The 26665-nt window shown below is 38.5% G+C and overlaps 3 protein-coding genes across 6 annotated transcripts in view; 1 reads left to right on the top strand and 2 right to left on the bottom strand.

Annotated features, from left to right (window-relative positions):
• The first annotated feature begins 658 nt into the window (after positions 1–658).
• On the top strand, positions 659–5361 carry fgf21 (fibroblast growth factor 21). Its single transcript, XM_061708100.1, has 5 exons — positions 659–825; positions 4508–4611; positions 4701–4778; positions 4877–4980; positions 5068–5361. Exons 1-5 carry the CDS (start codon positions 659–661, stop codon positions 5356–5358), a joined length of 744 nt encoding a protein of 247 aa, XP_061564084.1. The 3' UTR covers positions 5359–5361.
• A 2326-nt stretch (positions 5362–7687) lies between these two features.
• On the bottom strand, positions 7688–17397 carry LOC133419711 (potassium voltage-gated channel subfamily A member 1). 2 transcript variants are annotated; one of them, XM_061709107.1, is made up of 3 exons: positions 17120–17397; positions 15388–16153; positions 7688–9624 (listed from the first exon to the last, which is right to left on the bottom strand). In XM_061709107.1, exons 2-3 carry the CDS (start codon positions 16066–16068, stop codon positions 8731–8733), a joined length of 1575 nt encoding a protein of 524 aa, XP_061565091.1. In that variant the 5' UTR covers positions 16069–16153; positions 17120–17397; the 3' UTR covers positions 7688–8730. The 2 variants fall into 2 exon arrangements, with proteins under 2 accessions (XP_061565091.1, XP_061565092.1); XM_061709108.1 differs by having other exon boundaries at positions 15388–16149.
• Positions 17398–21392: 3995 nt separating this feature from the next.
• The window catches only part of kcnc3b (potassium voltage-gated channel, Shaw-related subfamily, member 3b), a 67911-nt gene continuing 62638 nt past the window's right edge, over positions 21393–26665 (bottom strand). For all 3 annotated transcript variants that reach the window (XM_061709070.1, XM_061709073.1, XM_061709074.1), the window contains one exon: positions 21393–26580. Coding sequence is in view for 2 of the 3 variants with exons in the window: in XM_061709073.1 (XP_061565057.1) it covers positions 26567–26580 (14 nt within the window). In the remaining variant the exon portion in view is untranslated. The remainder of the gene's footprint in view (positions 26581–26665) is intronic.

The raw sequence follows: 26665 nt of genomic DNA, 5'->3' as shown, positions 1-26665 counted from the left end.
AATGCCACGTTTGCCATCTGATGTGTGGAAGCATTTCACACAAGCGAATGTTGAAGGAAAGTCTTTGTATGTATGTAAATACTGTGCAAAGACATACGTGAAGAATGCTACAAAAATGCAGCAACATATTGCCAAGTGCCAAAAAGTTCCTCTTTTCCCATAAATTCCCAATAATTCCCATACACTCCCATAGTTCCCATGGAAAGTTTCCAATTTGGAATATTTCCAAAATTCCCTAGCTTAACTTCCCATGGAAAGTTTCCGGAAATTTACCGGAAATTTTCCACCCCTTTGCAACCCTAACCACATGTAAGTTAAAGTTACAGTCTTCTCTTTTAAGAGTTTTCATAAAGAAAATGCAGACTGTCAGCTGTACGCTGGAGTTGACAAAGAATGTAAACCATGAGATCACGTTAGTATGATCCCATTAGAGAGGGTTTGAGGTCAAATGTTGCAGTTACAGTCCCCTTGTTAGTTACAACAGTCCTTTATCGACGCGAGCGAGCAAGCGTGGATGTTGTCATAATCACACTCATTAAATTGCATCAGTTTGAGCACCAAAGAGTTAGCGATGAGCCAAAAGTGGAGGAGGAAACCCCAGTGATGATTAAAGATAGAGCAGGTTTGGATACGACTTGTTGAAACTCAATACTGGTGCATGGAGTGCACCAAGTTCATGAAGTACACCAAGGTGTTCCCAGGCCAGCTGAGACATATAATCCCTCGGGTGTGTCCTACTGAGGGAGGCGTCCATGAGGCCAAACCAGATGCACAAACCACCTCAGTCGACTGGTCTCAGTGTGAATGGGCAGGGGTTCTGCTCAAGTCCGTCCTGCATAACTGAACGTTTCACCCCAACAGGGAGAGTTCAGCCTCCCTGCAGGGAAAATGTTCCACATCCTAGAAAACAGAGGGTTATAGTCCTTCAGTTGCTACCGAAGTCACATGGCACCAGATCCATATGACTCCCCCTCTAGGCGGCGACCCCCACAGAACGATGTGCTCAGTGTCAAAAGAAAAAAAACAGGAACAGAGAAATATTTTGTTAAAGGAGCTTGAGGCTCCTTTTAAGAAATGAGACTCTCTAGCGCCACCCTTCACCACGACGGCCGTTGGGGGTACTGCAGCCAACAGTGAAGCCGGTGTCGGTGCTTTTTTCCCACCTGCTTTTTTTTACCGGCTCCCCGTACGTGATGACGTTCCGTCTTGTGATTGGCTTTTGACCGTACGTGATGACGTTCCGTCTTGTGAAAACTGATGATTAATAAATGTAATAAAGCAAATCGATAATTTTAAATGTCTATTAAGATCAAAATATTTAACTGCTTACTGCTATGCAGCAAGCAAAAGATTGTTTACCCTATACTGTATATAGTAGGCTATTATTGTTCTCATCTCACTGATGAATCTCCAATTGTCTAATGAAAATAGTCCCTAATAAATGTTTTAACTCTAATATTTTTTTTAGCCTATGTCAGTAAGATCACTGATAATTCTGATAATTCCTTGTATATGTTTCTTCTCCCTTTTACCTCCACTATGATCTGCTGCTTCTGACTAAAATACCATCGCGGGGAAAAAATGCACACTTCCGGGGAAAATATTGCAGCTCGATACAATCTGGTACCCACACCGGCACGGGAGAACGGGGAGAACGCACATGCAGCGTCATGTGACGTCACATCCGCAGCCCAGCGCGGGAAATTCGTGAATTGTAGCACATTTTGCAGCACACAGCCTGTTCAAGGCAAAGGAGAGATACACTAGAGGGCTCATTCTTTTGGGTTTGGAACGCTTCATCTGACATTATCACTAGAAAACTTAAAATGTATACGGATTTTTTTCATAAATCTTGCCACAATCCGGCCTCAAGCTCCTTTAAATGTAAAAAAAAGATATAAAGATGCAAATATATAATAGACCTGCCAGAGCTTCTCAACAGTTTAATTTCCAATATCTTTATTTTTTCGACAACTGTCTGCATATATGTGGTGTGTTATTGTTGAGATTGGCAAAAAGATCCCTCTTTTATATGCAGTTGGATGCTGCAGATGTAAGTGTGCTTGTGCATATGTGAGAGTAAGGGTGATTGTGTCCTTCCCCTTCTTGACAGTCTGATCTAACAAACTTTATTGAGACCTGAGCGAGATTCTGTCAGAAAGGACTAAAAGTATGGAGAGACAAAGACAGAAGACAGTAATGGATGTGGTCTGCGTCGTTCACAATGCAGTGATGTTTTGTGTAGCGTGATGTGGTATGTGTAAATGAGCGTATGATGTTGGACGGAACCAGTACTCGAGTTGTAAAAAAAAAATCAGGGGGGATGGTGGATTTTATCATATGGAGACAGATAATTTGTGCTGATTACAAATGATATAATATATTACAAATAATAGCAGTGACCAAAACACCTGCAGAAATACTGCAGGAATGACATAGCAGCAGTTAAATGCAGCCTTCTGTAAGCTTTAAATATCCACTGGGCTTACATCAAATACATCAAAACACAACAATAAAAAACAGTTTTCTGAACTTATCAATATGACTCTGTCCTTCACAGGATAAGTAAAATGGATCACTGCAAAAACTCCAAATCTTAACAAGAATATTTGTCTTATTTCTTTTTTTAAAACATGTTTCTTTATTGGGTAGTCCATGTAAATTATATTACACAATAAACATTTCTTTCAAAGGGTTCGACAGAATACCCCGTTTTATATTTTACCATACACACAAAAAATAAATAAATAAATAAATAAAATAAATAAGGACACAAAACTTAACATAACAAACACCCCAAAACACACACACTGCAAAATACATAATTATAATCAGGTCCCAAAGTAAGTACCAATTACCAATCAAACTCTGACTGAAGACAATAATATTAGGAAAAATAAAGTAATAAACTAGAATACAGGACACGCAAAACAGCAACAACAAAAAAATTAAAAAATGAAAATAAATTAAAAAAACAAAATAAGATAAATAAATAAAAATTAAAATAAACTGAGTTTATTTTAATTAATAAAGAAAATAAACTGAGTTTATTTTAATTTGTCTTATTTCTAGTTAAAATGTCTAATTTTAGTAAAAAAAAATCTCATTACACTTAAAACAAGACTCATCACTGGAAAAAACAACAATTTTCACCAGTTTCAAGTAGATTTTCACCTGAAATAAGTAGAAAAATCTGCCAGTGGAAAAAGATTTTTCTGCTTGTAATAAGAAGATAAATCTTATCCCACTGGCAGATTTTCCTACTTATTTCAAGTGAACATTTACCTGAAACAGGTGAAAATTGTCGCATTTTTCTGGTGTTATTTTTCTGGTGATGACTCTAAATGTTGAAATAGCAGTAAAACCACATTCATTGATGAAATGACATAAGGGATGGAAAGGGGGGATGGCAGTTTTACTGGGGGGATGATTTTGACTGTTTTTATTTCAGGGGGGATGCAATCCCCCCTCATCCCCCCTCAACTCGGGTACTGGACGGAACCCCCCATGGCTCACCAGGAACCATCCAGCTGGCCACAGATACAGGTAAGAGTAGGGACGGGCCGCCACAGTGGACAAGCAGGATCCACAGATCACTAAGAACACGGCACTTGTGCGGGGAGGGGCCCCCATGGCCCCATGCAGATGCATGCCGGGCAGCCTTCTTAACCAGTGAGTTTACAGTCTTACGTAGCGTCTCTGGTGACTCCACAGCTGCAGTAGTCTAAACACTCCCAATGCTTGTAAATCAGTGTCACCCACTCCTTCCTTCTTTCTTTTTCTATCTCAAACATGCATATATCAAAATAAGATAAACACCATAAAACTCAAAACAGTCTTTGCACGTTCCAACCCTAATTATTTACCGTCATTTATTCAACAGATGACGCAGAGACAAGTGTTTGTGTAACTTCTTCATTGAGTCAGGAACGTTTTTTATTGGTGAGTGAATGGGAAAGCACGCGAGGTTACTGTAAAAGGGTGCTGGTAATTGTTATAGATAATATGAGGCCTCTTGTGACATAAAAGTATTTTAAATGAAATAGCCACTTGTGACTTGTTGCAATGAAAATCAGTTTGTGACGTAAGATCAAACTAAACACATTTTAGGGACTCACGTTGACAAACTGAATTAGATAGGGGTCAAAAAATTCCCAATCCCTCAGCATTTTTTAGCAACTCCAGAAAACACATACTGTATGTAAGAAAAAATGTTCCCCGCAGCACCCAATCACAGTTTAATTATGTACAAAATGTCTGAGTCATACTTACTCTCAGTAGGACCTCCTTCTGCTAACTCCTTTATAAAAGCACCAAACTTCCTTCACTTTAGAAGTTGCTCACATAGAGTTGTGTATTTTCTATTTTGTATTTATTTTGTATTTTTTTAAGCTATTTATTTGTATTTATTCCTTATTTATTTGTCTCAATTCTTACTATTATTTAATAACTATTTTTAAAAAATGTCTTCATTTCCAAACACCTTTTTTTTTTGCCTGCCTTCATTTTTCTTAATCCTTCCACTCCCCTGTTCACTATCGTTTCATCTCCCTGAATCCAACCCACTACTTTCCTTCAATACTCAGGTCAGAGAAGTGCATCTTTACACAGGTATTTAAAACTTTTTTTTTTAATTATTCAAATAAAAATTGGGAATTTTAGGTGTGCTGAACTCTTTCCTCTCGTGATTCTTGCTGCAGAAAACCACAGACGTGGGATGTTTCTGCAGATAAATGCGGATGGCAGAGTGACAGGAAGTGATGCTCAGACTCCATACAGTAAGTATTGGGTTGACAAGCTGGTATCAAACATGTATTTCAGAGAGAAAAAATACAGTTGGGTCCAGAAAACAGATTATTTTTTTTTATGTTTCCAGGTGTGCTGCAGCTAAAATCAGTTAAAGCAGGTTCTGTAGTCATCAGGGGACAGTCATCTTCCCTGTTTCTGTGTGTGGACAGCGGAGGTCATCTGAGGGGACAGGTAAGCTTGAACAAAACATAATCAATTTATTTTTCATTGTTTTTGTTTTTCTCTCTCTGACGATTTTCTAATTCTCGTGGCTTTTAGGGTCTTTACACAGAGGCTGACTGCTCCTTCAGAGAGCTGTTGCTGGCTGATGGATACACGCGTTTCCTTTCCTCACATCATGGAATTCCCGTGTCTCTGGCTTCCAGACGTTCCCCAGACCCACACACGGTTCCTTTCACTCGTTTCCTACCACTGAGGAATACTATGAGCCTGGAAAGCATGTCTGAGAACTCACCAAACACTCAGAAACACTTCAGCATAGACGCTGGTGATCTTCTTGGGATAGGTCGAAATGCTGTGGTTAGTCCTCAACTTTTCACGGACGACTAAAATACCGCATTGCAATGATCTCTAAAATGTCTGTGTGTTTTATTGTAAACTTGTTTGTTGTATATTTATAATGCTATTTAAAACAGGGAATCCTCTTGAATATGTTTAGTTGTTTTGAAGCATGTTTGTGTCTAAGGAAAGACTGACTCATGCTGCAGCATCTTGTTGATGCTGATATTGTTGGTTTTTATGAGTTTCTCTAAATCAGAGTTGCCTGGAAAGTCCAGCTAGCTTTTGTTTGTACAAGTCAAGTGTTTTCTCAGAGTGAAGAGAAATTCTGAATGAAAATAAACAGATCCAAAGATCTATGGTGTGTTTTTTCTGAGTTGATCACGTGATAGCAGCGCAGTAATGACACCCACTGACAAACCACGAAGGATGCAGTCACCATATAAGAACAACTGTCCAACACCTTTTTGACTTTGTTTCGGTTCCACAAATACCTTCTCTTTCACACATTCACAAAAAACTCTGACATTACACGGCGTCTTTTTATGAGTCGGTCAAAGTCACATTCAAGCTTCTCAGTTGGTATAAATGTTGGTAAACTGTGGATATGAGCCATTTTGCGTTTGCATTCTGCAAACTCTTATGGACTTTCTGCTTTTAGAAAGTGACATTTGTGACACTGAATTTGCAAGGTTGTGTAAGGTTTATAAATTTGAGCTCTCTGGTAATAGTTTTAATCCTTTACAGGGCAAGTGACCATATTTGGTGACTTCAGTCGAACTACAGTCTATGGCAGGGGTCGGCAAGTAAGTTTGGCCTCGGGCCAAATTTTTTCGGAGCAACTGAATGGTGGACCAGAACATCACATCAATCAGGCGAAGCATGTTTTTTTTTTCTACTAAACAAAACTTTTTTCCCCTTATCTATAAGCTACTAGTATTATTATACTATTATATCTTGTACAAAAAAGTAATTTAAGAAAGTCATTAGTTTAAATGAAATAACTTGAATTTGCTACAGACTGTTAGTAGTGTGTTATTACTGCTTTAGCGCTACTCTGTGGCTGCGTTATGAAACCGCTTATAAGTAACTTGGTGATAATAATATTATTTTCTGCCAAGCTACTAACAAATGCAGTCCTTTAAAATACACAGAACGACATTAAACACATGAAAAACCCATGACGCACCTATGAACAGTAGCAAAGGACAGTCAGCACGTGCACACGGAGCAGCAGCTCTCTGTGTCTCCTGAAGCGAGTGAGAGGATATGCAAATGAGGCGGATTTTCCGACGTATTTTTACACATATAATGGACGTTTTGCCATTTAAAAGACCAACAGCAAAACTCAAGGTAAGTTATTAGTTGTATTTTTCACAGTTTAAACCACAACAAATCACTTTAAAGCAAGCTAGCTTGCATAAAACGAAGAGCACCGATACATACGTCTTACCATTTCAACAGCTTCAGGAGTTTTGCAGGAGTCTGTGGCTACGTTACTCCTGAATATTTGTGTGCACCTCTAATTAAGGCCCCCCTATGCTACAGGTGACAGGGAACTATACAGAATTGTGTGCGTCCGGAATCATGAAGATTCTACTTTTATTTTATCTTTTCTAAATAATGGATTTGAATTCTCTATGAAATTGTCGTTTTTGTGATAGTAAATAATAATAAAAAAATAATAATAATAATAATATTTTTTTCAGATTTTCAATGTAAACTGGCGAGCCAGATATTATTGGAGACGGGCCAATTTTGGCCCGTGGGCCGCCAGTTGCCGACCACTGCTCTATGGTTAAAACATAAAAATGTAACAATGTTCATATAAGTCCTTTACTATTCTTCAATAACCCTCTAGAGTTGAAATTTCAATTTTATTGACTGTCCTATAAAGGGTTTCCATAAAAAAGGATGGATTTAAGAGTAAAAGATGTTCCTGTCATGAACATCATATTAACTTGTTTGCATATGAGGGGAGCGGGAAGTCTTCCTGCTCCTACAAGGAAATATTCCTATCAGTGAATTAGCCCTTGATTGTTGAGACACACACCAAAAAAGTTCAACTGACTGTTAAATTGTAAACTGAAGCAGTTTACAATGTCATATCAGACCACATACCTTCCACCGTGATGTAGTGGAAACTCTTATGACTTCAAGGGAATCTGAGATGCAATATTACCGGAAAAACCACTGTGTAACAACTTCATAGCTTTTAAAAGGTTGATGACAAAAAGACAAACATGATACAGACTCAGTCTGCTGCAGTACTGCCAGGAAAAGCAGGATTAAGTATTCCTCGAATGTAGTCAAGGACATAAACAAAAATAGCATGACATTGTCATATAGGCATTTTTTCACAGGCACAAATTGATTTATATCTTTATTACATAATAATAAATAGATCATACAAATATTTTAAGAAAATTAATAAAATTAAACCTTTATTAAAACACAGTGGGTATAATTATGCAGATGAACCCAATACTTTTTGCCAAAGCAGAATTGGTAAGATTGAGAAAAACTACAGCCAAGCAACCTGATAATCCAGAGTTATACAATGTGCATTGTTTACAGAACGATGTTGAGAATGAGGGGCTGGTTTAGGAGGAATCTTAGTCTATATCCATCCAGAAATGGCTCTTCCAGTGCTTGACTGAGTTCTTTTGGCATGTATACTGCCAATCATCTGCTTCCACTTCAAACGTTAAGGCAAGAATAACTAAGACATCATAGTTTCAAGGCAAGGGCTTTCAAAAAGTTATTTTCATCTCAAGGTAGCAGCATTCATAAATAAGAGCTCATGTTATTTTTACATAATTACCCTGAGGAAAAATGGAAAACTGTTGCTTTGTAGAGTAAAGTATTATTGAAAAGTAGCTTTTCACTGATATTTAACTGACACGCGTCAGTGAGCTAACCTGGCCAGCCGTACCCAGTCACTTCATAAAGGTTCTCTCTCTGGAAATGTTTTTAGTACCTCTTCCCTTCACAGTCGTTTTCACCGGTATAAACCGTACCAAACCAATCCTAACGGGGTGTTAGTGGGCTTACTGGGATGTTTCATACAGAAGTATCCAAGAGCCAACAACCAAAACAGCCTCTTCTGCATCCCTTGGCACCGAATCCAGAGAAACCAGATGTGTTCTTTAAATCAGATAAGGAATCAGGATTGCTGGCCAGGCTGTCAATAAGCAGGAAGAGGGAAAGGCTGGCGATGAAAAGGTTGTTAGAAGGTACTCTATATTGGTGTTAAATTGATTGTACTAATTGCAAGTTTGTAGCTTTGTAGTGACTTTCTCCAGGACCTCAAGACCATTGAACATCATTGCACTTGTTAGTCATTCTGCTTCTTATTCGCTTTTCCTTGAACAGTTATTCCTTTCTGTGTTTATCAAATGGTGCAAAACATTCTCATCCCCTCTATACTTGAGTAACCAGCTGCTCTCTCAGATACGAACTCCCTCCTCTGTACTCCACAGTCTGACCTGTACACAGTCCACCCAGCAAAGTTCCATTCAGAGGGTTGCAAATCCCTTCAGTAGCATAATATTCTGCATCTTGATCCCCATCTTCTTCCTCTGCGTCCTCCCCTTCAGGCTCCTCGTCCTCCCACAGACTTGTCTGGATATGAGTATACTCGCTTCGATCCTCACATTCATTCTCTCGATGGTAGAAGTAGCTGAAGTTGGACACTATGACCGGTACAGGCAGTGAGATGGTTAGAACACCAGCAATGGCACACATAGAGCCAACCAATTTCCCCCACACTGTGGCGGGATACATGTCACCATACCCCACTGTGGTCATGGTGACGACTGCCCACCAGAAGCCATGTGGAATACTAACAAAGTCAGTTTTACTGTGGTCAGCTTCGGCAAAGTAGACAGCACTGGAGAAAAGTATGACCCCGATAAACAAAAAAAAGATGAGCAGGCCGAGCTCACGCATGCTGGCCTTTAGTGTCTGACCAAGGATCTGCAGGCCTTTGGAGTGTCGAGACAGTTTGAAGATCCTGAAGACCCTCACCAGCCGGATGACTCTGATGATTGCCAAGGATGTGGTTGGAGAGGTCTCATCGTCTTTGGCCAGCTCTGTTCCCAGGGTGACAAAATAAGGTAAGATGGCGCTGAAATCAATTATGTTCATGACATCCTTGAAAAAGTGTGTCTTGCTGGGCGCGGAAGAGAATCGCATGATGAGCTCAAAGGAGAACCAGCATATACACATGGTCTCCACCATGAAGAAGGGGTCCTGGAAAACACTCGATGAGGGGTATACGCTCTCAGATCCATTCTTTGCATGGGAATGGTACACCTGAATAGGAAAGGAAAAAAAGGCATACAGGGAGAACTTGAAATAGTTGGAAAACTTTAAAGTCATTATATACACAAACATCCATCATCCATTTTGTTATATATTTGAATATAGCTTGGTAAGAGCTTGGTAAACTGTTTGCCAGTGGGGCATTAACATCTGAAAGGCATCTGGTCAAACTGCCTATGTATAGGAGTTCTTCTTTTTCCAAAATTTCTTTAAAGCAAAAACTTTACAGAGGAGATTATTTGAATGGGTTACTCCAAGTGGAATTGTATTTCTCTGCTGAATGAACTGTTGTTTACCACCAAAACCATGTTTTTCTTTTTTTGCTTGATGTTGCAGTGATAATTGCTGTGTGGAAGGGATGCAGGACTGTTGTAAGAGGATAAAGGAAGAAGTTCTATGTTTGTGTGACTTTATTTGGAATGAACGAGGAAAACACATTCAGAATATATTTATTGCCAAGCCACAATTTTCTTATCCAAATAAAAGGAATTTAAAGTGACAGAGAATCTCTAACGATGGGTTGCGCAATACCTGATGCACCAAAACCTTTCTAATACCCCTGTCACACAGTAGTTGCAGCAAAACTTGATAGTGGCTGTTCCTGACTTGTTATTTTTACCAATAGAATTTCTTCCCACTCTGTAAACCACATTGTTTGAAACAACCAGGCCTCTATGTATGATTTCAGTTGTAGCACAAGCTATGTAACATCATACGATTGGTTGACACTTGCACTGAAGTGCAAAAATTCGTCATCTTCCGGTGGAAGCTATGGGGCCACCGTGAAAAAATAACCAATAATTCAGTTCAGCAACACTTGACATCAACCCATTCAAAGTCCGTGGACAGTAATGTTGTTGCCACTGCCAACATGTGAGTGAGGATTAACTCTACTTTGCTCTTTGGTTACATTTTTTTTTTCTTTCTTGTTGCTTTCAGTTGACCCAAAGTGCAATGGGATTTTTCAATTCAATTCAATTTTATATAAAAAGGGACAGTGTACAGTTAAAACATAAATGTTGCCATCTGATGCACTGTATCAGATTATAGCTTTAAGCTAATTTGCATCTGCTGCAGTAATAGCTGGCTGTCTGGGTAAACCATATCTTTTTTTCTTTTCTTTGTGCGGGTTGCAGCTACAGTATGTAGCTTTGGAAGCTGGCAGAAACCAGCCAACCATATGTCAATCAAAGTTAGCTTTGCTCCCAGCTCCTTCAGCCAAACCCCGCTGAAATAGCTCCTGGCAGGCACTTACAGTGGAATATCCCATTTCACATGTTGATTCTATGCCAATATCAAAAATAACTTCTGTGTTTAGCTGACACTGGGTAAGTACTAACTGATTGTCTCGGTAACCTTGGTAGAATGATTATTATGTATAAGGAAGTGATAATGGCCAGCCATTGGCTGTCAATCAATCACACACACAATAAAAGATTTATTGCTTTATATAAATTCTCCTGATTTGGCATGAAGAGAAATTCAGCCCCCTCAGAATTGTCACGGATGTGAAATCAAACAACGGAGAACAAAACTGTTTTTTGAACCAGGCAGTAAATATGTTTGTTTCTGCTCTAAAGTTGGACATTTTAACACAAGCATGAATGGAGATTGACTCGCTTTTGTAGTCGACCTCTATCGATCAGTCGAGGAACTGCAACAGATCTTAGTTTCATGCTAAGCTAAGCTAAGCTAAGCAACCACCGATTTGTACAAGCCCAGGAATGGCTGAAGGCCATGGTCATTTTTGTTTTCACAGTTGAGTCTACATGTCTGACTGCAGCTCTGCAGATATTTCGGCGAGGTTCAGCTGAAGGAAACTGTGAGCAAAGTTGACTTTGATTGACATACAGTACGGTGGCCTTGTTTCTGCCAGCTTCCGAAGCAACATAGCTACGCCCCACACAAAGAAAAACAGCTTTCAAAACCAATCCTCAGAAGCCAATGGGTCACGTGACCTAATCCTTCGTCCATTGTTTTATACAGTAATGGGTTAAATCGAGTGCCTTGTTTCCACTTCCTCTCCATCAGTCTATGACAGAACAAGGTGTTCAGCACATGGAAATACAGTTCTTTAGGAATGCATTGGCTACTAATACTAATATTCCTAATTCCAAACCTTTTTGTCAATCAATAACAACCTTGTTATTTTCATTTCGCCAGTTAGCAATAGATGCTAGCACAGTGTTTACTCTCTGAAAAGTGTTTAGATAAAAGAGAGAATTTTGAAATATGACAAGGAAAACTATGTTCATATTGTTTGAAATGTATGATGAAAGCCAAATCTTAGCAGTAACATGGCAGTAACAAAGAGCAGAGAGTTTATTCTCATCAGTTCCAGTAAGAGGGACAGTTTTAATTTGGGGCAGCACTCATTTACACTCTGCACATGTAGGAACATTGTGTACATAGTGTACTGTGTACACATGAGAGCATGCCGTTTGAAATATAGCCGTAGTCTTTTATGACTCTATTTCTCACTCATGTCAATCCAGGGCAATCCAGAACCTCGTAAAAACAAAAACACATCTGAACTTAGTTGAAGGGAAGAGATATTTTTTTATGGAATTACATCAAATAAACATTCTATTTTTTATGATAGAGCCATTGTTAAACTAAAGTACCGGATTTGTAAAAGATCTTTTTCTTTCTAGATTTATGCAAAATTACGACCTCACTTTTTACAATTTATTTAGGAAATATGCCCTTCTTCTTCTTCTTCTGTATAAAAATCTTCTTGTCTCTGCAAGTTGGGACTGGAATTTACTTAGATCTCTTACAAAAATGGTTGATCCCCAGCGGTGCTAAGCTGAAACATTCTTCGGCAATATTACTAGCCCCACCGAGCTTCTGATGTGATTTTTATTTGTACATCACTTTGCATGCAAGCTTTGACTGAATTAATGTAACATCAAAACAACCTGAACACTCACAAGTCATTTTCCTAAGTGCACATCTACTGGTCTATCAAAAAAAAATTCCTTTGAGATATTAGTTTTCATGATACTCTGATAAGATAAACTGGACTTCAGTTTTTCCACCTTCTGATTGGTTCCCACTTTTGGCAGCATCACGTAAGCGTATGCAGCTTTCCGATCTCTTTTTCAGTCCACCTGTCGTTCCATCTGGCATGTCAGTAGGCATTATATTCACGGACCGTGGATAGTGGATACTGGATAGTGGATATTTAAAACATCTCACACCCAACATCCAGTCAAATGCACACCAACAAATGACATGGATATAAAATGATCAATTTATGGGACTAGTCTATGTTGTAGTAGGTTGAGCGTCACAGTGTTTCAGAGTCTCTGAAATGAACCTTGAGTACTACTTGTGATTATCAGTAGCAGGTCAGTGACAGTGTTTATTGCTAAAGGTAGACAACTAAAGTATGTGTTGATCTGCTCCAAGGGCTCTCCTAAGACTAAATATAACCCTGTGAGATCTCTGAAGAGAAACATGAGTGTCTCGCTGCAGTGCTCCTCATCCATCTGCACCTTTGTCGCTATTCCCATCTCACTGGCCGCTGTCGGTGTGTAACATGCCAGTGTAGTTGAGTCGGTGTACCCACTTGGATGGGAAGATGTTACAGTAGTTTCCTGGCAGCAAAGCTGGCTTGGCCCAGTGCAGCAGCCCTGGAGGAATGTGTTAACATGACCCAGTGTGTGTTACTCATCCCGCGAGACCTTTCAGTCTCCGGTTCTTAGCCACCGGCGGGCCTTGGCTCACCTTTGCTCATGTCTAAGGTCACATGTGACCTGTCGTTAACTCAGCTAACTGGCTCCTCATCCGTTTCTCCTTTCTAGCATTTGTACTTTAGACTCCACCCATTACTCCTTGTATCCTTAACACTTACTAAATCTGTATCACATTTAACAGCAGACTAAAATAATCACACTCTTCCTGCAGTCTACCCCTTTTTTCTCTGGTCTGCATCCAGATTTATTGGCTGATAGCTTCTCATGCCAGTATTTTTCCTCCACACATGCTACTCTCCAAGTGAGTGTTTACCTAAACACCTGCTTCCTATGATATCGCGTTTCATTGACCCAAATAGTTAAACGTATTTCATACGAGACCTTATCCTCTGCTGGTTTGGAAACAGTTAAAGAGGCAGATTTTTCTTTTATGTTGTTTAAATTTATCTGGCATTGGCATCGGAATACATTCTAAGAATATGAAAGCTTAATATAAACATATAAAATTGCTTTCAAACCAGAGACCTGTAAAAAAAAAATAGCTTTTGAATCAAACATGTAGCACCATAGCACCTAGCATATGCTAAAGCCAGTTACTAAGACATGTGTTAATCATAAAATAACCTGGATCGTCTCAGTTTCAAACAAGTGGAAACTTAATTATTATGAACTTTTGGGAAAGAAATTTGAAGGAAATGTATCGTTTGATTAGTTGTTTTTTTTTTTGTTTGTTTATTTGGCTTCCATAGTACTGACTTATTTATAACCAGCAAACAATGACTGGGTCTTAATGCTGGCTAAAAATACAAACCTTTTTATGAGGAATATGAGGAGTGTAAACTTTCATTAGGGACTAAAATAACATGAGCTGAAGCAGTTATGAATGAGAACTGATTATGTTTGCTGCAAAATAGCAATTCATATTAGCAATCAACCTACATCCAAATAAATAGCTGACAAGACTATAAAAATGTTATTCCACTTAAACGAAAGTGTGGCCTGGAGTCCTTGCAGGCAAACCGGAGACATTTAAACATTGTAAAAGTACAAAAAGTGTCTTAAAAGAACACAGTAAATGAACACAGAGTATCTCCATCAGGCAAGTCCATACGAGTCCGTTACCAAATTCGTACAAACTGTCAAAAGTACATCAGTACTTAAGTATATAATACAAAATGGGAAACTGCTAGAAACAGAGGCCAGAAACACTATTTACAGAAATCACATCCACAGCCGACTCATATGGACTTGTAAGAAGATGGCAGCAGATCTTGTGTTGTTTTAATTGACGTCCACATAAAGTACAGTTTATTATGTGTATGCGTATTGTATACTCATATACGTTTAAGTACATAAATTAAGTGTATAAATTATGCGCAGACATTAGAATATAAGCATAATGTTAATCTGAAATAGAGAGCTTACTTGGGAAGTAAATGTGAGCTTTATTTAAGTGTATTTCAGGAGTTTTATCACTGCGTCTTCTAATAATTTACATGAATTTGATTTTTTTCTGCAACTTCTGTCATTCTCTCCTTGAGGCGACTAAAGTATTTTTTTTAAGTCGAGATACTTTTCATTTGTGCTTTTTAGCTCGTCCACATCTACAGTATGGATGTGCATCTAGGAAAACTAGGGAGCATGTAGCACCCTATAATGTAATAATTTCCTGAAAATGTAATAATGCCTGAAAATGTAATAAAATTTGCACTTAACTCAATCGAAAATGAAATAAAACCCAATAATGTAATAACTTGACCAATAATTCCCAATAATGTAATAAGGTATTACATTATTAGTAAAAATGTTATTACAATATCCGTCAGGATATTTTATTACAATATTGGTCAAGTTATTACATTATTGGGTTTTATTACATTTTCGATTGAGTTAAGTGCAAATTTCATTACATTTTCAGGCGTTATTACATTTTCAGGAAATTATTACATTATAGGGTGCTACAGAGCATAAAAGCTTTTCTAACTTTTTTAAGGCTTCATCCTAATGTGATTGCCAGTGTTATGCATGTAGTGTAAGAGAGTAGATTCCCAACCTCTTTGTCCATCTTGAGGTCAGGGAGTGTCTCTAGGCAGAAGATGAGAATGGATACCACGATCACCATGACGCTGATGATGGCAATGATGCGTGCACCTGACGAGGACTCAGGATGCTCAAACAGCATCCACAGTTTCCGCTGGACCTCGTTGGACGGCAGTGGCCTCTCCTCCTCTTTTGGAAAACCTTCATCTTCCTTGAAGCGGTTCATGACGTCCTCTCCGAGCTCGTAGAATATGAGCTCATCCATGAAGATGTCTAAGGGTATGTTTGCAGGCCTGCGGAGCCTCCCTCCTGACTGGTAAAAGTAAAGGATGGCGTCAAAACAGGCTCGGTTACGGTCCAGGAAAAGCTCATTTCGAAGCGGGTCAAAGTATCGCGACCTCCGCCTGGGATCACCAAGCAGCGAGTCAGGGAACTGGGCTAAGGTGCGAAGCTGAGTTTCATAGCGCATTCCTGACACATTGATGGCCAGTCTTTCACTCAGAGCCCACCCACTCCTCCAGAAAGAGCCCATACGCCGCATCTCTTTCTTCTTCTCCTTCTCCGTCCCTTTGTTCTCCTGCTCTCCTTTTTCCTCACTGTTGAGCCGGTTCTTGAGTTGTTTATCTTTCTCCCCATCACCCTCTTTCCCCTCTTTACCTCCTCCTTCGTTGGCCTGCGGGTCCTCGCTATCCATCCCCGTTTGTGTCCACAGCCAGACAACGCTGCAGACCGCTCTCCCGTGAATTCGCACAATCGCTGGGCTTAAAAGCGAACCCTGTCTGAGAGCAGAAGTCCATCAGTGGGTTTAGGCTGTTCATTTTTAAGCACTACAAAAGCAAAATGGCAGGACTGATGATATTGTAGCACGACATATTTCATTACCTAATAACCTTTACACAGTACTCGAGTTGTAAAAAGAAATCAGGGGGGATGGTGGATTTTATCATATGGGGACAGATAATTTGTGCTGATTACAAATAATATAATATATTACAAATAATAGCACTGACCAAAACACCTGCAGAAATACTGCAGGACTGACATAGCAGCAGTTAAATGCAGCCTTCTGTAAGCTTTAAATATCCACTGGGCTTACATCAAATACATCAAAACACAAAAATAAAAAACAGTTTTCTGAACTTATCAATATGATTCTGTCCTTCACAGGATAAGTAAAATGGATCACTGCAAAAACTCAAAATCTTAACAAGAATATTTGTCTTATTTCTTGTTCAAATGTCTCATTTTAGTAAAAAAAAATCTCAAAGAAGACTCATCACTGGAAAAAACAACAATTTTCACCTGTTTCAAGTAGATTTTCACTTAAAATAAGTAGAAAAATCTGCCAGTGGAACAAGATTTTTTTGCTTGTAATAAGAAGATAAATCTTGTCCCACTGGCAGATTTTCCTACTTATTTCAAGTGAAAATTTACTTGAAATAGGTGAAAATATTCACATTTTTCTGGTGTTATTTTTCTAAGGATGACTCTAAATGTTGAAATAGCAATAAAACCACATTCATTGATGAAATGACATAAGGGATGGAAAGGGGGGATGGCAGTTTTACAGGGGGGATGATTTTGACCGTTTTTATTTCAGGGGGGATGCCATCCCCCCTCATCTCGAGTACTGCCTTTACATAACAAACAAATCAGTTAGAGTTTAATTTACTTAAAATGTGACCATGAAGCAAAACAACGAACAAAGTTAGTAACCAGTTAGTGGGAGGAGAGAGTTTACTCACTAATTATAAAACAGCTGCTGACACAGGCTAATGGCCGGGTGAAGAATCACATTGTTCGCCTCCTGTAAGCTCATCAGGTGGTCTATCTTTCCCTTTGTCATCATCAATGTCTGCCACATACACAAAGTCCTTGTTTGGTTGTTTACTTGAAAGTTGCAGTGTGGTCCAGGGCCTCCAGCTGAAGTCACTGATTTGGCTGGACACAAACTCCACCGCCAGTTGTTTGCTCAAGGAACATCCAGGATCTTGCCCCGTCCCTCCCTGCCTCACGTCGTCTGTCTTGAAGTTTTGAGGGAATGCTGCCTTGTTGAAATTGGATCTCGGCTGAATCCCTCCAACCCCTCCCTGTCTGTCCCCTCCATTTTAGCCATGAGGCATGACAACCTTCAGCCTCCCTATCAAATGTCGCTTTCACCCGACACACCGTGCTGCTTTAATGACAGCCGCCCACAACTGTATTCATGTATGCAGAACTGTTGGGTTTGAATGGGAAGGATTCAGTGGAACTTTGCCACTGATTTCTTTCTTTCTTTCAAATGTTGGTGAAACGCTAAATATTATACTCTATATTTATTCAAATCTATGATTATAGAATATACATCATAATGTTTTCAAGTAACAGCAACTTTGATAGAGAGTGGATCTGATTTCTCCTAAATCGTTGTACATTTCCATGATTTCAAAAAGACTCATCAGGTGCTAATCCGGTACGTCAGAAATGCTGGGGGGTATAAGCCTCTGCTTATGGGGACATGTACAGTATGTCCTTGCCCTACAAGGCTGTAGTCGGCGCTGCACATCTTCTGGGATTTTATCAGACAGGTATCCTAAAACTGTTCAAATTCAATATGTTTAACAAATCACAGTTTCTGTTGGTAAAGGCTACATGGCACCTTGATGCAAATGAAAAAAGATCAACAAATAAATTAAATACGACAAAGAAAGCCAAAGAAAGAAAGGGAGAAATCATTTTAGATTGTAACACTGAGTAATGAAAGTAAAAAATTTAAAAACCTCGTCCTATCTGTAACGTTGTCAATTTCTTGCGCCCGTTTCTTGTTAAACAGAACAAAATGTCCCCCCCCTACTATCTGTTGTTTCCTACTACACACTGGGCTAATTCTAATGTAAAATGTAATAAGTTAAATTAACAGATTATTTCTGTCCAGACAATTAGGCTTTTTTTAAAGAAAAGAAGTTAAATTGAACATAATGGCTAGACCCTTCATTTTTACATTATGCACAGGATCGTCTTCATAAATACACGTTTAATTATTTTTATTTTTTACCAGTGTGATTCCATAAGTAAAAAATGTCTTATTATAAATTAAGTCTTAACCCTATAATGCCAGGCGTATTGTATTTGATACATGAATTTCTGAGACATGTCTACCACCTCCATAATCACAATAAAAAAAGGTTTTATGCTATATATATAATAAACACTCAAAATAACAAAAATGTGTATTATTTTATATGTCAGGCATTAAAGGCTTAACATTTTGTGTCACTTGATAATGTTTATTTTTAAATGCATTTGCATCACCGTGAGAATTAGCACTGCCAGGAATTTAAGGATGTTGTGGATGTCCTAAACCCAGAAAATTCCTTTCACCAGCAAAAATGTTATTATTGAATGAATAAGAAGCAAACATATGCTGAATGTATGTGATTTTCATTTTTAGCTCATCATTAGCTGCAAATTCATAAATTTGTTAGAGATGCAGGGTTTTTTTCAAGACTTTAACCTAATTAACCAGCAGACATCAGGTACTTTTCTGTGATGACATGACTTGACAACATCTCTGTTATGGAAGTTCTATTTTTCCACCTCAGAGTTCAAAATCACATTTTTTTGACTGCCCCCAAACACTGAAGAGGGAGGCTAAACAAAGCAAAACTGAATATAGAAATCTAAAAACGTAATGAGTCTACTTAATGAAACTATCTTAATTATCAATTTGCAAAAGGAAAATATTTGTATGAAAATAGGAATTATAAAAACATGCAATCCTTCTTTCCTGGATTTCTGAATTAGAGACTGACATTAAGAGGAAAAACGGATTAACACTTTTACATCTATCCATTAGACTAACTTGCATTTTTGTTTTGTTTTCAAAAATATCCAGGGGTCAAGATCATGCTGCTGTTTTTCTAATAAAGAAATAACTAATTATAGACTCTAGGAAAGCAGCTCCTGTCTGTAACCACCAGAGGGAGGCGATGTTCACAAAACAGAGAAAAGCTGAGACGCCGACATTTCCTCCTGAATCGTTTCCTTCATAGAAAAACACACTTCTCATGGGCTGTTATATTACATTCCCACCTGATCACAGTCTGCTTAAAGAAAGAAAAAAAAAGAACAAAGACAAAACCCAGAAGAGCTTTTGTCTAAATGTGCTTGTTCTGTAATACACTCAAGGATATTTAGGCCAAAACATATAGTTCAGCAGTATTTGACTACTTCAGATGAAACAGGCTTCTGGTTTGGTGGATCATCTTTAAATTCTTCAGCTTCTTACTTTTATCCGGAGAAGTCATGCAATGGCTGCACTTACCACAAAAATCTCTGCAACGCAGTTTGTGTGGATAACTGAAAACTACATTGTCACACTAAATTGTTATTTTCAAAAATGAAAACAATCCAACTTCTGATGTTCTGCTGAGAGCTTCAACTTGCTCATGCATATCTGTAACATTTATTCAACTTTGTTGCTGATGGTCTCAAATATTTTGGTGTGTGACGTCTCCAACTGTTGTCAAATCTCAGTTTCCAGGTCCAAGAACAGAACCTAAGAAAGCAGAGCAGCTCACAGGTATGTGCTGGTTTCCAGTGTCTTGGATGTTGAGATAACATTTCAGTTATTTGATCGGAGATGAGCAACAGAGTGCTTAGATTACCCCCTCATTCTAAAATGCCACGGCACCGTTTCAGTTGACCTCAGATTTATAGATTACCTTCAAGTGACAAAGACTGAAAATAGCTTAATGTACAGCAAGGTCCAAAAGTTTTTGGACAATTAGTTTTCATGACTTTACCTTCATACACTGTTACTCTGCACTTGAAATAAAATAAAGATACGATCAAAGTGCATACTTTTAGCTTATGCCATATATTTGGAAGGGTCATAAATTAAAGCTGAAAATATACACTTGAGTGTTTTCTTCCAAATTCAGTGGACAAAGTTAGGAACACTTCTGGACATGACTGTAACCAGTACTCGAGTTGTAAAAAAAAAATCAGGGGGGATGGTGGATGTTATCATATGGGGACAGATAATTTATGCTGATTACAAATAATATAATATATTACAAATAATAGCACTGACCAAAACACCTGCAGAAATACTGCAGATATGACATAGCAGCAGTTAAATGCAGCCTTCTGTAAGCTTTAAATATCCACTGGGCTTACATCAAATACATCAAAACACAACAATAAAAAACAGTTTTCTGAACTTATCAATATGACTCTGTCCTTCACAGGATAAGTAAAATGGATCACTGCAAAAACTCAAAATCTTAACAAGAATATTTGTCTTACTTCTAGTTAAAATGTCTCATTTTAGTAAAAAAAATAAAAAAATCTCATTACACTTAAAACAAGACTCGTCACTGGAAAAAACAACAATTTTCACCTGTTTCAAGTAAATTTTCACTTGAAATAAGTAGGAAAATCTGCCAGTGGAACAAGATTTTTTTTGCTTGTAATAAGAAGATAAATCTTGTCCCACTGGCAGATTTTCCTACTTATTTAAAGTGAAAATTTACTTGAAACAGGTGAAAATTGTCAAATAAGTAATTTTTCTGGTGGTGACTCTAAATGTTGAAATAGCAGTAAAACCACATTCATTGATGAAATGACATAAGGGATGGAAAGGGGGGATGGCAGTTTTACAGGGGGGATGATTTTGACGGTTTTTATTTCAGGGGGGATGCCATCCCACCTCATCCCCCCTCAACTCCAGTACTGACTGTAACCGTCCCTGGCAGTGGGACTAAACTCCCGGGAGTGGAAATACAGCGCGTCCTCAGACTTTCAGTTCCTCTGGCGTGTCATGCTTTTGTTCCTTTGAAGACTTTGGATTTTCATTTGTGCCCTCACTTCAACTCCGGTTAGATCAGTCACTGCGATGGGGTATGGTGTTCCTGACAGAGTGATGAATTAACTGTGGCAGCGGTGCACATTGTCATATCGGTCAGTATGTGCAGGAAACGGGCATTTATCAGTAACTGGAACCTTTAAATACAGCAACACAACACTGAGGTGACTTTTTCATTTATTTTAAGTTGATTTTAATGACTTTGAAGCAATTTTAATGTCTCTGAAAAAGCATCATATGACCGTTAATCAGTTAATCATTCAAGCTGCTATGGAGATTGATTCACATTAGATCGCATTGACATTCATACATTTTAAGTCTCAATAGTAGAAATATGTTCAATTATGACGCTTTATTGATATGTCTCTATTTTTTCTTTGAAATATAAAAAGATAGATCATGAACATTCCATTGAAATATACTTTATACAGTTTTTGATGAGTTGTTCTTAGTGTCCCAACATTTCAAAAATGAAATCCGGCAGAAATCACGACCAGATGCTCCAGTGACCTCCTCTTCTCCCCATTCACACCCCTACTAAGACCACAGTACAATGGACCACTACTAAAGTCTGTTTTATATCATTTGATAGCATGTAAAATTATTCTTTGGAATGCTTACACGGATGCATGATGCAAGAATGCTAAATTAAACATATGTATATAGGTTTGACTTTTATAGCTTTTCTAATTAAAATAACTTTTATTATATTAGAAAAATCTATTTTTATAATTTCCTCTGAATTGAATCTGGTCTCATCAATTTGTAAAACAAAATATTTCTTAATACGTTTGATTGCTATGTAGCTTTACGGAAAGCCATAAACCCACTTAATATACGGTTGCAATCATCTGAACTGATGACATCACGTCTGTGTCTCAGGGAGCATACAGTAAGTGTCAATCAGTGGCAATAGTGGTGCAGATTGCATACAAGTGTCCTCCAAAATAAAATAATACTAATAAAAATAAGAACATATCAAACAGAAACAGGCATTTAAAGAAAAAAACAAAATAAAGCAGAAAACTATTGATGATTTGTCATCACAAGATCACATGACACCTTCCAAATACCTGCAGATACCTGTGGTATCTACTTACTATGTAAAGCATATTTGTTTTGGTTGTATGATTTCTTTTTCTTCTTCTTTTTTTTTACATGAAATATATAACATTTTCTAAAGTTTGCAAACCTTCAAAAATAAAACAGACTTAGCACTCTCGACATTGTAACCCATTCTCCTCCACGTGTCTAAATCAAATGGCAGTATTATGCATTGGAAAAGAAAAGACATCTTTTTTCAACCTCGCATCGGCAGGGCAGTCACAAGGTGGTGAACAAAGACAAGGCAGACCTAACAGCGGAAAACGTCAGCAGGTAAAGACAGTACTTGGCCGTAAAAAGCATAAACAGCTGGGTGAAGCACAACGGTTTTGTAAGTAGATGTGCACACACCACATCTAAAAATTTTCACTAACATCTCTGTGTCCAAACAATATCATAAGTAGCCTAATGCCATCTGAAATGGGAACTGAAAAATGTGTGTTTTAGAAAAGATACAGGACCAAAACTAAAATCCCATGGACCACTTTTGCAAATAGATAAAAGTTCTAGACCCTGTAACACCAGCGCAGACTCAACAGAAGTGCTGAATACTGTCTGTAGTCTCTATTACTCCACTGAGTCTCAGTTTGTGGTGAGCCTCCAGCTCAAAATTCACTAAGAATGGACAGAGGACCATTCAGCTGCCTGAGCTGAACCCTGGACCAGCAGGGCCGGAAACTCACTTGGAACACCAACCCAAGGAGTAGATTCTTGAAGAAAACCTCAACAATGAGATTCTTCCGTTTTTTGTTTTTTTTTTTGTAGTTTTTTTTCGTTAGTTTTTTTTTTTTTTTAATTATTAGATCATAATCAATCTCCTCTTGGTGGACACTGATATTTATCACTGACTTTCGCAGTTTCTGACATCAATTTTGGAAGCTCTGGGTCTCTTTGACTGGTGCTTACGTGACTATGTCGCGTGCTGCAACGAGCTAGGCAACAGGACGATGGTAACTCTATGGTAAACGATGGAAGCTAACACCAGACCATCTTAAAAACAAAAAAAGTAAGAAAAGAAAAAACCCCAAAACAAGACGTGCTACCTCTACACACTCATGCTGACACTGGGAGTGTGAGTAGTTTTCAGTTGCCTCTCCGAGGAAGACGTTTCTGCTCTACAACACGGCACAGTGTTTCTAGTTATCACGACTGGATTCATGACAAACAATGACAGGAGGCCAAGGGGGAATGTCAAGACTCTTCCCCCTTGAGAGATTATCAAGTCATAATGCATGCTTTTTTTTTTACACATCACTGTGAGGTGTTCACATTATCCTTGTCTATATACTAGAATTTATTATGCCAAATATTAAAATACCAAAAACAACTACATCCACACACATTATTGGCACACCTGAGTCCTTAAAACCACACAGACTTTGGAATGGCAGTCAGTTCCATGCAAACCTGAAATCTCTCTTGACTCTTTGCCAGTATAGTATCTCCTACAGCAGTGTCGGTATTCAATGGATGAGACACAATTTTACTCCTGTTTTTCTACTGAGTGTAAGAGAACAGCCCATCCCATCAAAATCTTGCAAAGGCGGGGGCATCCTAGACCCCGACACCAAAGCCTTGAAGAAACTGGAAGGACTCAAGTTCTTCCGATGTACCTGCTACAGCCACATGACAACTCTGGTATTATTGCCGAAGGGAAAAAAAAATTGAAATAAAAAGAAACCATGAATGAAGCTGTCAAAGTTGTGGTATGGAGAGCTGTTGTTTTAGAACTGCTGCTGCTTTTGCTACGGAAGTTGTGCAAACAATTCAGGGATAAAACGTGGTTTAGCAAGAACTAACGTCATTTGCGCAGATGCTACAGGCAAAGTCTGTTGATTGAATATTTAGAAAATATACCGCTTAACGCATTACAAAAGAAAACTATGGCAGAGGTCATAAACACTGGAATGAAGAGTGTAGGGCAGTAGTAGCAGAGAGATTTCATCAAACGAAACATAGATCAGGGTGTACTTTGCAAACATACATGTTTCAATATTCACATTTTTTTTTCACTTTTCAAAACAAAATATAGCTCTTCTCTTTCATTATAATCTTTTTTAAAACATGAATTGCATATAACACTTTTTTAATTTATTTTATATATACTTTTTTGTATCTCTAGCACCCTTGTCTTCAACTAAGGGCTTGCAGAAAAGACAGTCATGCAAAGTAGTCATGCTGGTAAACAAAGTTACAAAAATGCATTATCTTTTTTTTTTTCCATTTATCTCAGTGTCCGTCTTTTGTCTTCCCCATGCCTGCGTAGGCATGAGTCAGTCATTGCTCTATGTCTTTCATGAAAGCATTTCCCAGTGCTTGTGGAGTAAGCGGCGTTGCACACCCCTCGTGAGCAATACTCATCCAGTTTCTTCTTTTTCAGGGATTCCATTTCACCACAGCATTTATTCTTTTCACATTTGCATGAGACTTTGTATTTTTTTTGTTGTTTTGTTTTTTTTAATCTGCCTTTCTGAACCTTTGTTGTTGAGAAACATAATCCGAAGTCATGGAGAGTTGTAGAATTGTTTATCAAAATATAGATTTGTTCTCTTTGTACATGTCCATGCGTGCTCTGGTCTTGGTCCACTTCTTCTTCTCATGTACCCTTCTTCCCTTAAAGGCTCCCCTGTATCTTCATCTTAACATTGAACAGCCAGTTAAGCAATCGTTGGCTGAAAAAGGGACAAGAGAGAGACAGGGCAGTATGCATCTGGGGAGTCTTGAGCCTGAATGGCAGTGTTGGCCTTTGTGTTCGGGGGAATGATGCTCAGATTGGTCCCTCGCAAGATATCAGACCATTCATAAGCTGATGTGCACTTGTACTTGCACTGGCAGTAAACTTAGTTTTTTTTGGGAATTAGGAGCGGCATTTTTTTTGGCAGCCTGATATCTTCAACCAACAGGACTTTAAGACTAGACTCCTGGAGTCTTTTTGCTCCTCGTGACTGCGTTAGTCAAACATGTGCATATGTGCTTACAGGCATGGGATGTTAGTGGCAGTTTAAAGACTGAGAGGCAATGACCAGCATGAGGGTGAACAGAAGCCTCACCCTACGTAGAATAATTTCTCCTAATCTACTACACATTACAGAAGGCCATTGAGCATCTACATGCTATAGGACCTTTGGTATCCCACATGGATTCTCGGGCAAGCCAACATCAGTACATGAGAGATAAAGATAAGTCTTTTTCCACCATTATGAGATGTATGAGACCGCTTCAGTTGGCCTTCGGTGTGACATGACTTGTTTGAGCTGATGCTACATGTGCTTAATTTGCTCGGCTTCATAGTTGTTTTGGGACAATCTCAGTACAAGTGGGGGGAGGGCAGCGTTTTTACTCTGGTAGAAGTTAATGGAAGACATAGATTCAGTGGCAAACATATTATACAAGTATATTCAACTTTAACAAGGGACTCTTGGAGGGTGCTGTTAAATACTGTGCATTTGTGACTGAGTTCATATTTGTGCATTTTTGAAACGCAAAGTGAGCTAATGAATCAGACCCATCCTTTGTCTCTCATGTACTCCATCTTTGAAGGTTGTTTTTTTTTTTTCTCTTCACTGGAAAAAAAAAAACCCATGAGGAAAATGACATCTAAAAGATCCATTGAATGCATAAATTCCTCTCTCTTTGAACTGTTGATGGATTAAGTCAAGTTATTTCCCAGCCAACAGATGCTACAATATGTTAGCAGAAATGCTACAGTGTTCATTCAGTCCTGTTGAAGAGAAGTGTTTTGTTTTCTTCTTTTTTTTTTAAATCTCTCTTTCTGAAACTCTTGAAGTTGCTCAGCTGTGCAGCCCTGGAGACGGTGCTGAGTTGATCAACAAGATGGGATTTATAGTGTCAGAGCGACGTCATCTGGAATGTGTAATCAGGAGTCCTATCCTCTCCAAAAGTGTGTAAGTGCAATGCTCAGTCAATTTGCAGAAAAAAGAAGGTGGAGGGGGTGGGGGAACAAAAACAAAAAAGAAAAAAATCGGTCGGGCAGTTGTCAAAAGGTGTGATCAGAGTTCCAGGAGGCTGCTTTGGTAACAATGTGAGGAGCAGACCATGTGATATATATTTTTTTCTTTTTTTTCTCTCTTTTTTGAAATTCAGGAAAACCTCTGGTCTCTCTTGTTACCCCCAAAGATCTCCTTTAAACTTTCCATCCGTGACATGCCTGTCGTTTATGTGGCTCCCACCGCAATTTTGTCTACTGGTTACTGACTCCTCATAAGAGAGAAGGCGAATGCTAGAAACTTAACACTGCAAAGACAAAAACAGAAATATATTATTATTAAATTCACCAATGGCACATAAAATGTAGAAAATCAAGTTCACTGACAATGAA

Source organism: Cololabis saira, chromosome 19 (genome assembly GCF_033807715.1).
Source record: "Cololabis saira isolate AMF1-May2022 chromosome 19, fColSai1.1, whole genome shotgun sequence".
In the NCBI taxonomy this organism is placed as follows: Eukaryota; Metazoa; Chordata; class Actinopteri; order Beloniformes; family Belonidae; genus Cololabis; species Cololabis saira.
This window is presented reverse-complemented; position numbering and strand designations above follow the sequence as displayed.